The sequence below is a fragment of the Alligator sinensis genome, unplaced genomic scaffold (genome assembly GCF_000455745.1).
Source record: "Alligator sinensis unplaced genomic scaffold, ASM45574v1 scaffold927_1, whole genome shotgun sequence".
NCBI classification, from domain to species: Eukaryota; Metazoa; Chordata; order Crocodylia; family Alligatoridae; genus Alligator; species Alligator sinensis.
The window spans coordinates 1,054,914-1,069,559 of record NW_005842155.1 but is presented as its reverse complement, the minus strand read 5'-3'; the positions used below and the strand labels follow the sequence as shown (position 1 = coordinate 1,069,559).

At 40.7% G+C, this 14,646-nt stretch overlaps 1 protein-coding gene across 5 annotated transcripts in view; it reads left to right on the top strand.

Moving 5' to 3' along the window:
• Positions 1 to 14,646, top strand: part of LOC102378532 (multidrug resistance-associated protein 1) — an 87,103-nt gene that overhangs the window by 10,482 nt on the left and 61,975 nt on the right. For 4 of the 5 annotated variants that reach the window (XM_025206424.1, XM_025206423.1, XM_025206422.1 and 1 more), the window contains exon 1: positions 3,354 to 3,401. The exons of the other annotated variant lie outside the window; for it this stretch is intronic. In XM_025206424.1, the coding sequence (XP_025062209.1) occupies positions 3,366 to 3,401 (36 nt within the window). In that variant the 5' untranslated portion in view covers positions 3,354 to 3,365. Of the gene's footprint in view, positions 1 to 3,353; positions 3,402 to 14,646 lie in introns of those variants that run through there. 5 annotated transcript variants of the gene reach the window in all.

The window sequence follows — 14,646 nt, the reverse complement described above, 5'->3', positions numbered from 1 at the left end:
GCTTCTGCTGGCCAGTGCAGACTCAGCCGGGCTCCTCCTCCCGTCCCCAGCAGCACATGAGAAGCGGCCCCCTCGGGCACCATGTCAACCCTGGCATGCACTGCCGCTGCTGCGGGCCAGATAAAATGGCTTGGCAGGCCGCATGGCGGCCTGTGGGCTGTATGTTGGACAAGTCTGCTCTAGCTGATTTCACTACTGTTGGAAATCATAGGATCACAGGAAATTAGTAGGGGTGGTGTGCGAAGCAGGCCATATTTGATTCGGATTTGCATTTGGCCCAATTCGGGGGATGGTGATTAGATTCGTTGATTTGGATCACTGTCCCGATATTTGATTCGGCCAAATCAGAAATTGAAGATCTGATGCTGATTTGGAGAATCAGCAATTCGGCCATAGACACAGCTTTAAATGTTTTTTTTCTACTTACCTTGAGGTACCAGACATGGCTTGCGAAGGAGCCCCATGACACTCCTCTGTTCAGTCTCTCTTTCTGAATAGCTCCTTATTGCTCCAGTTGATACCAGTGGCAACAGTACTGAACAAAGTTTAGAATTTTTGCTGCCAAGTTTTGTAAACTGCATGGTAAAGACTCCTTTACTATAAGTAGGTTAGTACTCCCATTGGTACTACCTTATGTGGGTCTGAAATGGTGGTAGACTTTCTGAAAATAATGTCTAAATAACTATCAGTTCCTGGGGGAATTATATCTCTGACTTTTCTCATGCCACTGGGTAAAATCCTTTTTAGGAATTGGAATCAGAAGATGGCTTGAGGCCTGGGTGGATTTATGTAATTCTTGCATTTTCAGATCAAGCCTTGGTTGCAGTCTTTAGGGCTGAGGGACACTGCTTCGGCATGTTTGACTTGTACTCAGGCTCATAATTAATACTGGCTGTGACTTGTAGGGGGAGCAGAGAGCCTCCTCAAAGCACAATAATAGTAGGAAAAAATACTTCAAAGAGGAATAGCTGTTAAAACAGATGGTAAACATATCTAACTTTTTATACTAAGGCAGGGGTGGGCAGTTACTTGGGTTGGAGAGCCATTTAGGGAGTTTTGGCGAGCTGTTACAGGTCAGGTCAGCCCCCTCCCCCTCCCCTGCAGTAGCTCACCAAAATTCCCTAAGTGGCAGATTACTAAACTGGTCCGGAGGTGCTGGATGGAGCGGGCAGGGTCTCCATGGGGACTGGCCTGGGATCCCTGTGCGCAGGGCATGCTCAGCCAGGTGCGATGGGATAGAGCTGTAGGTGGGCAGGGAGCAGGGTCCAGGAGCAGGATGGGCAGGCAGGGCTGGAGCTGGGATTGTGGGCTGGACCCTGGGGCAGAGCTGCGATCCACTCCCAATGTGGCCCCACACTGTCATGTCCTGTGATCCTGGCCCCAGCCCCGCCTGCCCATCTTGCTCCTGGATACTGCTCCCTATCCCATTCACCTGACTGAGCATGCCTTGCCCACGGGGGTCCTGCGCCGGGCTGGTCTATATGGAGACCTTGACTTCCCCCCTGCTCCATCCAGTGCCCCTGGCAGTGGGTGTGGGGCAGATGGACCAAGGTGCCAGGGCAGCAGGGCTGGGTCCAGTGATGGCAGCAACAGCTGGAAGAAGCCGCCACCACTGTCTGGCTGCTATGCTGCCCCAGCACCACTGCGCATCTGAGGGCAGCAGAATGGTTGCGCATACCATGGCCCGGGCTGTCCTCCTCTCCTGGCCAGGCAGTGCTGAGGGACCCCCCCCGTGGGCCAGATAAAATCCCTTTGGCTTATGGGCCATATTTTACCCATCCCTGTGCTAAGGTTTACCATTCTCAAATTGGGTGCACTCAGTTACTTGGATTCCCATGTCACAGTCAGTTTCTCTGTTTTTCTAGCCAGTATATGACAAAAGACCGCTAACCCTAGGAAACATCAGTTATGGCTTTGGTAATACCGAGTTTCGCTTTCTGGAAGCAGTGACTGGCTCTATTGTCTTTGGAAGTGTGTGCTGGGTATCCTTGTCTGGCTCTATTCTGTATTTTTTCCTGTTTGCTCTTCCTACAGTACCTATTAAATAAATCAATATGGTCATAAAGGAAATTCTAATGAACTACCAAAGTTATACAGTAACTTTGTCATGGAATGGGCCACTTAATATTCATGACATGATTATGTATTGCTGCTTATACATGCATAGCAATTCCATGTCTGCCATGGTAACTTTATTGGAAACGATGCATGTTGTAATACTGAAATGTGGTCACTTCAAACTCATGCATTTATTCTCTAGTTTAATAAATGTTCTTGCTGGCTGAGAACATAAATACTTTTATTGGTTTCTTCATGCTTAGAAAATGAGCTTTTTCACTTCCTTGATAAACAGGGTAACTAACACCCTACCTAACCATACTGTAAGTGCCACATTTTATGGCATTAACAGATTTGGCTTTCTGTCTTCTGCTAACAGGAAAACTCAGTGTGTCCCAAGTGAAGTTTGTGATGTAATTCTCAGCGGATAAATCCCCAACCCTCAAGCGCTTGTTGAAGTTGCTGAGGTAGCCTGTACTTGGGAGACAGTTTGCATCTGCATTAATAGGACAATTCATTTCTAAATGCTGTATTTACTTGAATATAAGACAAGGGTTCCCCTGCAATCTGCTTATCCTCTTCCCCCACACTTACTGTCAGGCACAAGTCTGCCCAGGATTGATTTCCTTGCACAGAATACAGGGAAACTGTCTCCTGCCCAGCCAGTCAGTAGTGTTGCTGCTGCTGCATGGCCCGGCAAAGGCTGCTTTCCATGCTGTACTGATGGGGGAAGGGGGACGAATTTAAGACAACCCTCCAATAGTTAGATTCTATACCTGGGAAAAATTATATATTTGTTATAATTTTCCAGATATAGAATTTAATTATTTGGTGGTTGGGGGGAGTGGTCATCTTACATTCAGGGTCATCTTAGATTTGAGTAAATATGGTACTTGGGGAATTTCTGCACTTTGAAATGAACTGAGTGCCCTCCCTCCTTAAATTGATGACCATTAATCCTTCTGATGCTTGCCAGCTGTGACTTTTCCTGCTCTTCTGTACATATAAGAAATATAAGAAATGCCTTTGTTTTGAACATTCTTGTTTTGTAAGTTTAAATGTATCAGTTTTCAGTTAATGTTCCTTTTCTGAAACCTACAGCTCAGACCTTTTCCTGTCTTCATGTTCACTCTTTGCTGCTTTCATTATTTGACTCGCCTCTGTTCCCCCCACTTATCATTTTTGCTTGTATTTAACTTTGTTTATAGAATTTAATGTTTCTCCTTCACTTTCTCTGACATTAAACTCCCTTGTTATAAGGCCGCTGTTTTTTCCTTGCTCTGCCTTGCTTCTGCTGGTCTCTGGGCATGATGAATTATGTAGAAGAACTGTGTCTGCAACAGGTAACGTTGCTATTTATTTATGTAATTTTAAATTGTGTTAGAAGTTTCTTTTACCATTTTTTTTCCTTGAGCAATTTTTAACGTAAGTTGTTTCAGCTGAATGACACTTCTTGGGGTCAGATTAAATGGACAAAACACTGGGATACCGAGATAGTGTTGCTTGGAGTGGCTAAGTTATGAATGCAGTTTATTACCTCGGTGTACTCAGAAAAATCCTTTTGGCTTTAGATGGTCAATAATAATTTCAAGCACATCTAGAAGTTATAGTAGAGCACTTTGTAGTAGCTGATTTGGCTGTATATACCTACCTATACTACATGGAAGCTCGCACATTTGAGAGCCTGACTGGTTACGCTGTAGAACAGTTGCAGTTGGGCTTTCCCAACTTTCTTGCTTACAAATGTAAGTGTTTTTTCTGCCTAGCTGTAAGCTATGAAGTATTCTTTCTGAGAGTATTGGAAGGGAGGAATAAGAAAAGTTGTGTTTTTAAAGACCTCAGTTTTTCTGTTCATGACTAACCCAGTGTGTGAATATTTGAAAAAATAAATAGGGGACAGTTATTCAACTAGCCCACTCTTTATGTATTCTCATACTGTTTTGTCAGGTTTAAAAATGTAAGCTTATTTCATCTTCTTTGTGTTGCTGGGAACTTCCCTGTCCCTATGCCTGGTAGCTCCTTGAACCCATTTGTTTTTGGAGAATTTAGTCTCTGAAGAAAAATTAAAAATCAGCAGGTGCATCTCCTTTTAGAGCAGCCTTATGCTTTGTTCTCTGACCGTAACTAGAGTCCATTGGTAAATCGGAGTGTGTTCCTTATTGTAGGCTTGGTTGGATCAAGTCAGTCCTGTTTAATGGGGAACGCCTTCATGAAAACTCCTACCTCCTCCACTAAATGTGAACCAAGAACTGTATGTGTGTAAGATTTGCTTTATATGTCAACACTTTCATACAGAATAGACATCTGCTGCTGGCAAAGCAGAGGAGATTGGTGAAGTGGTGGAGAGGGTCAGGCAGAACATTGGGTTTCCTGGCAGCAAGATGCAGGATGTATGGATGGCTTGCGAGAGTGTCAGGCTTGTGTGAACTGACTCTGCCTATCCTGCATACATGTATACGCATTCAGGCTTGACATCTGCTAGAGTAACAACGTAAGATATAGAGGTGTAGGTTATAGCTGTGTTGGTCTAAGGACATAGGTAGGCAAGGTTTTTTGGGTGAATCTGATATCTTTTATTAGACCAAATTAAATAATTGGAAACTTTTTTCTTAGCCAGCTTTCGGGTTTAAAGACCTTTTGTCAGGCTGAGGGAGCATCTGCAGTTGCTGTGTGCTCTTCCTGGGTGGAATTAATAGTAAAGAGGCCCAAGGCTGGCATGCATGCAAGCAAGGCTTGTGGGACATTCTGAATTTTCATGAAACAGTAACAGTCAGATGTATACTCAGTTCGATGGATGCAAACTATTTTTAAAGCCATTATTAAATTGTACTAGCTTATTTTTTAAACATGAACCAGAAGGCAAAACAGTAGCATATGAAGGTAAGAGCAACTCCCGGTATGATGCACTAAGAGTGTATTACCAATAGAAATAGATTATGTTTGCCATAGCAGATAGCAATGTTTGTGTAAATAGCTATTGCACAACAACTCCCTGGATGTATTTGTCTTAATAGGCCATTGGTGTCAAATTTTTGGAAAATGCAGTTTAAAACTGCCAAAGCAAAGCTAACTTAAAAAAAAAAGTGAAACAAGTGTGTGCCCGGTATGTTATGCAGTACATTCAATTTTAGTTAATGTATTAAAAGTTCAGAAAGATAAATGTGTTCATGTGAAGTGACAGGTCTTCTGTAGGCAGGAGACTTGCTTACCATGCCGGTCTCACTCAGTGTTACACTAATTAGTTTGAGGCCATTCCTGCAAAATGCTGAGGTATCTTTTTTCCCTTATTTTTTTAATAGTTTAGGTACTAATGCATAAATACATACATTGTCCCTGTCCACTCTAATTAACACAAAACATTATTACAGGAGCCCATGTAGCAGGTAATGTCAGCTAGAGAGAACACTTTATTATATACAGTATTTATTTCTTATTTGTGTCTGACATTTTATTTTAGGCACGTGCTTATTTGGCTTCCTTGTGTGCTGGAATGTTTCTGAGAAATCTCTCTGATGTCACGTGCCACAGTGCACAGCGAAATTATGAGCGCAGACTGTTATTTCCATAAGCTTTAATTGTAATGAGATTAGGGATTTAATCAGAAGGCAGGTGAGAGATGCACTTTATAGGCCAGGGATTTAGTCTCAGTTAAACCAGTACAAACTAGCTTTTGCTTGATCAGGTGTTTTTAAGTCGCAAAGCAACTTCAGTTCACCAAGGAGGATCAGATGTGTGCAAAGTTTAGGACAAAGATTTCAAATAAAGGACCTTTACAATGAGCAAACAAACAAAAGGAATATAATCCTGATACAATATGGACTTCCTTTAAGAAGTGACAATTTATAACCTTGTTCTCATGATTCGCATGTTCCTGCTGTAATGAAAAGCAGACTCAAGATTAGCGTGGAATGGCAGCAGGTTCAGGTTTAAACGAGGGGAAAGTTGAGAGGAATTTCACCAGCATTGAATCTTTATGGTTTTCAGTTCAAACTTGGAAGTTCATATTCTTTCAGAAACATAGAAGGAAATCGCCAGCACTGCCTCCTCTACCTGTAGTTGCTGGTACAGTTTATGTTCTGAATGCTGTGCTAAATTTAGTCTGTATGAAGGTTAAAAGAGGTTGTTGCATTGAGGTCATTCTGGGCCACGTCTCAAAAAAGCTTACCAGAAGGGACCTGTGACCTTTTGCTTGCTTTTGATGCGGTCATATATTAATCATCTCATGCAAAGAAGGAGGAAAAATAGCAGGTCTGATAATCAGTCAGTCATAGCTTTTGATCATTCAGGCAACCTCGCTGTTCTTTGTTCGCTTTTTGAGACAAACTTGAAGGCGACTGTACAGTGTGATCAAAAGCTCAATGTCAGGCTGTCAGTTTATTAAAATAAGCGATCACCAAACCCCCTATTTTTAGAAAGCGTCTGTGGCACAGATCAGTCTTTCTATAGCACATTAAAGGGCTATAGTTTAAAATCAAGCAAAAGTTATCAAAAGAATAAAAGCTATCTATATATTCTAAAACATGCTTATTAAATGACATATTGACGGCATATGGCCAGTACCTTACTTGGAGGTACAGTGAGATGGGGAGATGATTTGGGGTTTTTAGCTGCTTGAAGAGGGAGGGTAAACATCTTACTTTTGTAATTTAGCATGTTCCTAAAATCTGCTGTCACAAACTTTCCTTAAGGCAGGACAAAAAATTAAGAGCTTGGCTTAGTTCAAAAAGCCTTTCTTTGCTCCTTGGATTATACACCGAAGCTTTTGGAAATTGCTCTTTCTGGAAGTTGTATAGATTTTTCTTCTGCCCAAGCCTGCAAATGAGAAATAGATTCCTGTTTCTAAGCATGGGCAAAAGAAAAATGTTGCATGTGGGCGCACACAGTGAGGATAAATTAGTTGCTATATCGGTTGATGTAGTATTGTCTCCAGTGACAACTCTCAATTTATACTGTGTGTGCTGATATCATAGACTGAAGGGCACTTGATTCTGGGATCTCCAGAAGAGGAAATATGTTGTGTTCTGTTGGTTAAAGCACAGGATTGGTTCTTGGAGACACTGTTTTGTTCTTGGCTGTGCAGGCTTCCTGTGTTGGCTTTTTTATTGCACATGATCACTTCAAATCCTTTGCTAGAAGGAGGTTTGAGTGCAAATTTTATTTTTAATTTTACAAAACTTCAATACAAGTTCTTCATTATTTTGGAAGGAGTTAATAAAATGTTCCTGTTCCTAGGAGTACTTGCTGTGGTAGTTCAAAAGGATTGATATTTATTCTCTCCCTTAGCATATACCACTTTATTTTATATTTCACTTGGGGTAAGGTTTATTTATACTATCCTTCCCTTATGCTTTTTTTTTTTTCCTTGAAAGGCATTGATGAGTCTTTCTCTGTGTTTAGGAGCAACGTGTCATCCTGGCAACTTATTAAGGACCAATACCAATTTATTAAGGAGCTGTACAAAAACATTTGTAGGCTTTGAGTTCAGAATGGATTGGGATCTTGGGATCAGAGGAAAAACAGTTGAATGTCAGCATTTTCCCACTGTCTAAGGATTGCTGAGTGTGACTTTTGCAAGTGCCCATTAGAGAGGAATTTTTTTTTTAAAGATGGTGAGAAGTCACAATTGTTGTTCTGTTGTTAAGTTCTTTATGAAGTCAAGGTATTTATTAAGGGGAGGTCAAACTAAAGATTCCCTTCCCCCTGGCCCATGGTTGATTTTAAATCATTTACGTTGTTTGATATTACAGTGCCTCATTGCTACTCTCTCTAACTCATTGGTTAGCTTGCATGATTTCATCTTTTTTCTCTATGAAGACAGGGCTTCCACATGTGCCAATAGCATATCTTTATTCTTCAAAAGAAACTAGCATATGCTAATTGTCCTAGGTCTTGTGAAAGCACAGGAAAGAATGGACAGAAACAAGGTAATCTAGTTGGGCTACTACTGGCCTGATGAGCTGTTTGATAATTTGGTGGGGATCTGATTGTCAAATCCAGATGCTTAAAGCATCCTCTTGGTGTGTGCATGGCCACATGTGCAAAGAATTCTGGAGACTCCTCAGTATTGGATCTACATCTAACGGGGTGGGAATTATTCACTGTCTTGCCCATGGAACTGCAGTTCTAAATAACAGCCTACCTGATCATTGTGGAGGCAACAACACGGACTTTTTATGTGCAGCGGGATCAAACTCGACTTATGGGCGTGTATTCTGAGGCACAGATTTCTGATTGGCCGATTTCTTGGTATAGAATTATGCAAAGTACTCCCAGCACGAGCTTCGTACCTTTAATTTGCACGTGACATGGACACTAAAACTTCTTTAATAGCACACTGAATGCTGCCACGTGTTGGCTTGCATTTTCCCAACAGTGTGTCTGTATCATAAAGAACATGTTATCTATATACATAACAGATTATCTGCTTTTTATGGCAACAGTTGTACATATTTTATTATTTTTCTTGATTACAAAGTGTGTGTTACAGCAAGAGTTAGATAGGTTGTCTTAACTCAAATTTCTAAGGTGTTGTGAGCACTTTCTATTACCAAGGGCTTTCTAATAATAAGATTGAGAATATCCAGGTCGTAACTGTGTTGTACCATGGTCACTGCACTTAGGTTACCAGGATTTTCTAAAAGGCTTAGGAGAGCTAGGCAACTGACAGACTTGGAAAGAGGATCTCCTCATAGGCTTATATCATGCCTACAAAGATAGGATATTAACTCAATTACTGCCAGCTGAAATGCATGCAAATGTGAAAAATGATCAAGCACTCCTTCAGTGCAGTTAGCGAATGGGGTACATTTGTAAGTATACAGCAGTTTAAATATTTTATAACAGTTCTACAAGAAACTGAAATGGCACGAATTAGGTTGGATAGGTAAAGCAGTTAATGCCTTCTCTCCTAATGCTATTGGTGGTAGGTATGTCTGCCTCTTAATAATGTGAATGCTTTTGATGAATCAACAAAAACTTCTGAAGGCAGCAAATTGGACCCCCCTTTTTCTTTTAGACTGAAAAGCCACTTATTGCCTCCTGTAATTAACTTGAATTGTAAGCCTTTCAGGCCAGGGACTATCCTGCACTATCCTGCTAGCATGGTGGGATCCTGATTCTAATTGTAGCTTCTAGGTGCTTCTCTATTCTCTTTCTCTCTCCTATACATAAAAACAGTGTTGTTAGATGTGTGTTGTGAGAGATGAGCAAACACTGGAGTCTCAAGTTAAACAGCCTATGTGAATGTCACAGAATGAAAGTTGCCATGCTTGCAGTGCTTTGAGAGCAGTTAGGTTTTGAGCCTAGCAATCCATGACTTGAAAGCTGACCCTCTTTTAAATTATCGCAGAATCATAGATTGCATGTAATTGTAACTATGGAAGATGGTTTTGTATTGAACATGACTGTGTTGGCATGTGCAGTATCATGGTTGATGTTTCATGCTTTAATTTGTATTGAGTTGTAAATAAAAACGTCCTCTTCCGTTGGGGAAAATAAGCTTTAACTGTTATTAGAAAAGCGTGTGTTTGTATATGCTTAAAGTCAAGTCAGCGTAACCCTGGAAAAGAAAACTTTCGTCTGATAAAATTACACTTAGCACTAAGTGTTAACAACACTTAAAACACTAGAGTCAAATGTTCAAGCAGCATAACACTTGCCAGCTGCTTTTGTATCATAAAGTTGTACATTTTTGAGGGAGGAGCATCTCCTGATCATGCTGGGTAATGCATTGTCTTAACGTGCTCCACGGAGATGATATGATCAAATGCAGCCTTAGGGCTGGGACACGATGCACTGATTGTGGTTCCCACCCCAGGACTCCCTGAGAGTCTCCAACTGGCTCCAGTAGATCCGCAGGCTGAGACTGAAAATCAGCTGATGTTTTCAGCTGACGTCTCAGCTCTGGGACCTCATGGGAGTCGGTTCGAGACTCTGGTGTGGTGCTACAATGTAAATCTAGATTATAGCAAACATTAATATGTGACTATTCAGAAAACTTTTTAAGTCATATTAACGCTTACCAGGATCTAAATATTAGGGCTGTGTGAAATTTTGCCACCAGTTTTATTTCAGTGCTGTTTCAACCTGTTTTGAGGTTGAAACAGCAAAATCGAAATGGAGCAGATATGGTCAAAACAGCCTCGAACCAAAACGAGGAAAGTCGAAATGTTTTGCTGTTTTTGATGCTGTTTCAACGTTTTGCCCGTAGGCTATAATGGGGAAGGACAAAACAGCCTATAACTTTGTCATTTCTGGCCTGATTTGGATGAAACTTGCAGGGATGGTAGCCCCTTCTGAGGGCATAAAGCCTGCCAAGTTTCAAGGAGATGGGTGTAGGGGTTTGGGGGAAACTTCACTCCAAATTCTTGAAAGCAAAGCTCATGTCACGTGTATGCGTTAAGCCACAGCGGGGTCAAAACTGCAGGGGTGCTAGCCCCTGCAGAGGCCACAAAGCCTGCCAAGCTGCAAGGATTTGTGTGCAGGGGTTTGGAGGAAACTGCACCTTAAGCTGTGGACAAGCAAAACTCGTGACATGGGTGACATTGTGTCAAGGCGCAGCAGGGTGAAACCTGTAGGCTTGCTAGCCCCTGCTAAGGTCATGAAGCCTGCCAGCTTTCAAGGAGATAAGTGCAGGGGTCTGGGTTCTGGGGCCCTGCACCTCTAGCTGCTGACAGGCAAAACTCGTCAGGGGGTTCTGGGGCCCTGCACCCCTAGCTGCTGACAGACAAAAGTTGTGACATGGGTGCTTGTGCAACTGACTGTCTCTGTCTTGGGGCAGAAGCAGTTCTTGGCTCTGTATTGGTTTTTTTTTTCCCTCTCCTTAATCTGCATTTTTGTAGGTGTTAATCCTTGCTCATTAACTCATTATCCTCGCTAGCTACTGTGTATTGAGGTGGTCCCTGAGTGAATCATGATTGATTGTGTAACACAATAGCTAGCTAGCACAAGCACCCATGTCATGAGTTTGCCTGTCAGCAGCTAGGGGTTCAGGGCCCCAGAAGCCCCTGCACTTATCTCCTTGAAAGCTGGCAGGCTTTGTGGCCTCAGCAAAGGCTAGCAATGCCTGCAGTTTTGACCCCACTGTGGCTTAACGCATACACGTGATATGAGTTTTGCTTTCAAAACTTTGGGATGCAATTTTCCCGAACCTCCTGCACCTATCTCCTTGAAACATGGCAGGCTTCATGCCCTCAGAAGGGGCTACCATCCCTGCAAGTTGCATCCAAATCAAGCCAGAAATGACAAAGTTTTATAGGCTGTTTAGTCCTTCCCCATTATATCCTATGGGCAAAACATAGAAACAGTTTCGACCTTGTTTTGACAGAACAAAATGGAGCAGCTGTTTTGAATCGAAACAATTCGAAACAAAACGCTATTCCATTGAAACAACGAAACACTGATCGAAACAGAATGCTGACATTTCGCAGAGCCCTACTAAATATAACACATGCCAAGTGTAATGTGTAACAAAGCCCATACAGTGGTAGTTTTAGCTGTTAAAATCTCAGTTTGTGTTTCCTCCCAGTAATGTTTCTGGTGCTTGTATTCAGTAATTTTTAATCGTTTACTTTCTAAAATTAGCTAATAATAGTACACTTACAGTACACCTGGTGGTTTGCTTCTCCACTGCTTGCTCATTTTCATTCCTGCTGCTTGTAGTTTCAACTGTTTTCACCTTTGACAATTAAACTCTTGAACCACCCCATATTTCAAACAGGATTATGGGTGTGAAAACAGTAGGCCTGTGGTTCTCCCTCAACAGCAGCTGTTGCCTGCCAGTTTTTGAAATTGGCCAACTACGAAGTTAGACGCTTCATCCAATATGCTTATTTCCAAAACTGGGTAGTTGCACAAGGCCACAGCTTTCTCATAGTCTTTCTCCAGTTGATAGAAGCAGCTTAATGGACACTGACCATTTTTTGTATGATAGCTCCCAGTGTACTCTTATTTAATCCATGACGGTTCAGACAGGATTGCTTTCAAATAAATCAGTGTTATGGGATTAGGCTTTATGGGCAATATCAGAGGATGAGTTTGAACGTTCCATTCTTAAATGGAAAAATTTTATTTCAGGTAAAACATTTGTGCCTGTCTATTGCTGGGCTTTTGCTGTTCTGTTTTAAAAAGCAAAAAGTGATTATTCTTAAAGAGCTACATGATTCTGAGCACACTGGAAACCTGGCCATTTTTTTCATTTGCTTGGTTGTTTTCAATCACTTATGTTATGGGAGAAACTGTATTTTGCCCCAAGAGTTATTTTTTTTTCTCCTCTGTTCAACATTGGTCTATGCCTGGAAAAATTTATTTTTACAATCATTGGCTAGCAACTTAACTTTTTTAATACATGAAAGCTTAGACATTGGTTTTATGAATAAAAATGTAGAGTACTTGCCTGTTATGCAGGCAAAATTTGATATTTAATGATTATATCAATATAATAAAACAAATGCTGGAGCAGAGCTTCACATAAGGAAGCAAAGTTTTCCTACCAAACCGACTTCTTTATCCCCTCAACAAGGCTGTGTTTGCTTGTGTAACCAAGTTGAAGAAAGTCAGGCCAGACAGTGGTTTACAAGTTTCAGAGAACCACCTTTTGAGAGTGAACAAAAAGCTGTTGGATTTGTGAAGCAAATTGTAAGTATATGTATGTCATTTTAGGGCTGTTACTGTTTTGTCTTGAAAAAGAGACCTCAAATAGCATTAATTGAGGTAAAAGGACACTTTTTTGGGGGAAGAACACATCATACAACCTGTTCAAGTCTGGAATCAGAACTGCCATTTTATCACTTAACTGCTGTTCATTGGTACTATTACTACACTTTACATGTGATCTGGCTCCTTTACTTGCTGTCCTGACTTCTCCCTAAACTCTGTAATGGTGTTGCATTGTGTCCTGTGAAAGGCACATGAATACGAAAGATCAAGTGAACTGAAAAATGACTTGCATATTCTCTGAATATCATACTGCTAATGCAAAACTTCTCTCCATTATTTAGCCATGTGGAAGCGAGCAACTAGGTAGGACAGATTTCTTAGCTGCCATCTGCTGATGGCAACAATATTTATTATTATGATTTACAGCAAGAAAAGGTCCTGCTGGTATAGGTTGTATCTTCTTTCAAATTCATCTAGAGCTTTTAGAAAATGGGTCACTGAAATTGTTGGGTAGATGAAATAAAAGTCACTATTAATATTACTTTTAAATATGTATGTTTGTTGGACATGGGCACAGAAAACTTTCTAAAATGAAAAGGTTTAATTGAACCTATTTTTAGCATCTAAATTGTAAATTGATTTTCATGAGATGCTTTTTCTGGATGTTGTATTGAAGCAGAGCTATAAAAATCATTGAAACATGAAAGACTTGTGGGGGGGCGTTAAATCATGTATAAGCATGACTAAGCTAAAATCCCGATGTCATTCTGGGTTAGGGAAGATCAGTGTGCTGACTCATTGACCTTTTTGTCACAACTCTGGGGAGTCATTGCAGGAGATGGGTTTTACCCAGGCAAGGAGTGAGATTTCCCCTGAAAACAACTGGGGTCTTTGGTTTTCTAGTTTTGATGGGGTTTTTTAAAGTCTTTATTAGCATGTATTTTTCACTACTGCAGTATCTTATGACTTCCTAGAAAAATCTGTATTTACTGATTTGTTTGAACTGACAATATAGTGGTTATTAATTGTTTATTTCATTGCTGGCAGGTTAAAAAATGTATATTAACATTAGCCTCATTTATAACCTGCATCTTGTAGTTCTGTTGTATGTGACCACAAGTCAGGGTAGTGATTCTTAACCAGGGTGATATGAGATCAGTTTTAAGGGTACCATGCAATATTAGCACTGTTAAGCATGCAAACACCTACAGCAGGGATGGGCACTTATTTTGGCTGGTGGGCCACTTAAGTTTTGGTGAGCTGTTGAGGGCTGCGCACACAATTTGTCAGAAGGTATCATTTTAACAAATATAGGTAAACAAATTGTATATTAAAAATTAAACATCTACTATAACATTTTAATTTTATTTCAAAAAATATTTTTTGCCTTTTGTGTGTTTTTGAGTAGTGCATATGGAAGCGATTACATAATAGTTCAAAATAGTCTTACTCTTGTATATTGTGTAGGAGGGGTGTGGGGGTCCCAGGAGCTGGCTGGGGGTGGGGGTATCTCTAGTAGGTTATGGAATAGAGAAAATCCCACACAATTTACTGATTCGTTTGATGCACCGGCTGGGGGAGTATTTAGTTGGTTGCACAATTTCACAATGATTGCACACTTAATTCATACAACACAATTTTATTTTAAAATTCTTTGCTACACATATAACACTGCTTAGCTTTAAGAAATACCACAAACATTAAGGAAACAATAACTAGATATATCAGAAACAATGCTCCAAATGCACTTCTTTAAAACAATTACAATTACAACTAAAAGTTAAATTTGAATCAATACTATTATTTTTCATAATATACTTACAATCCTAGAATTCCGAGAAGCCAAACACCTAAATATGGTTTCATTCCTCAGTAGTACAATTTAATGGGTTGGCCTCAGTAGTACGGTTCAATGGGCTCGCCTCAGCAATA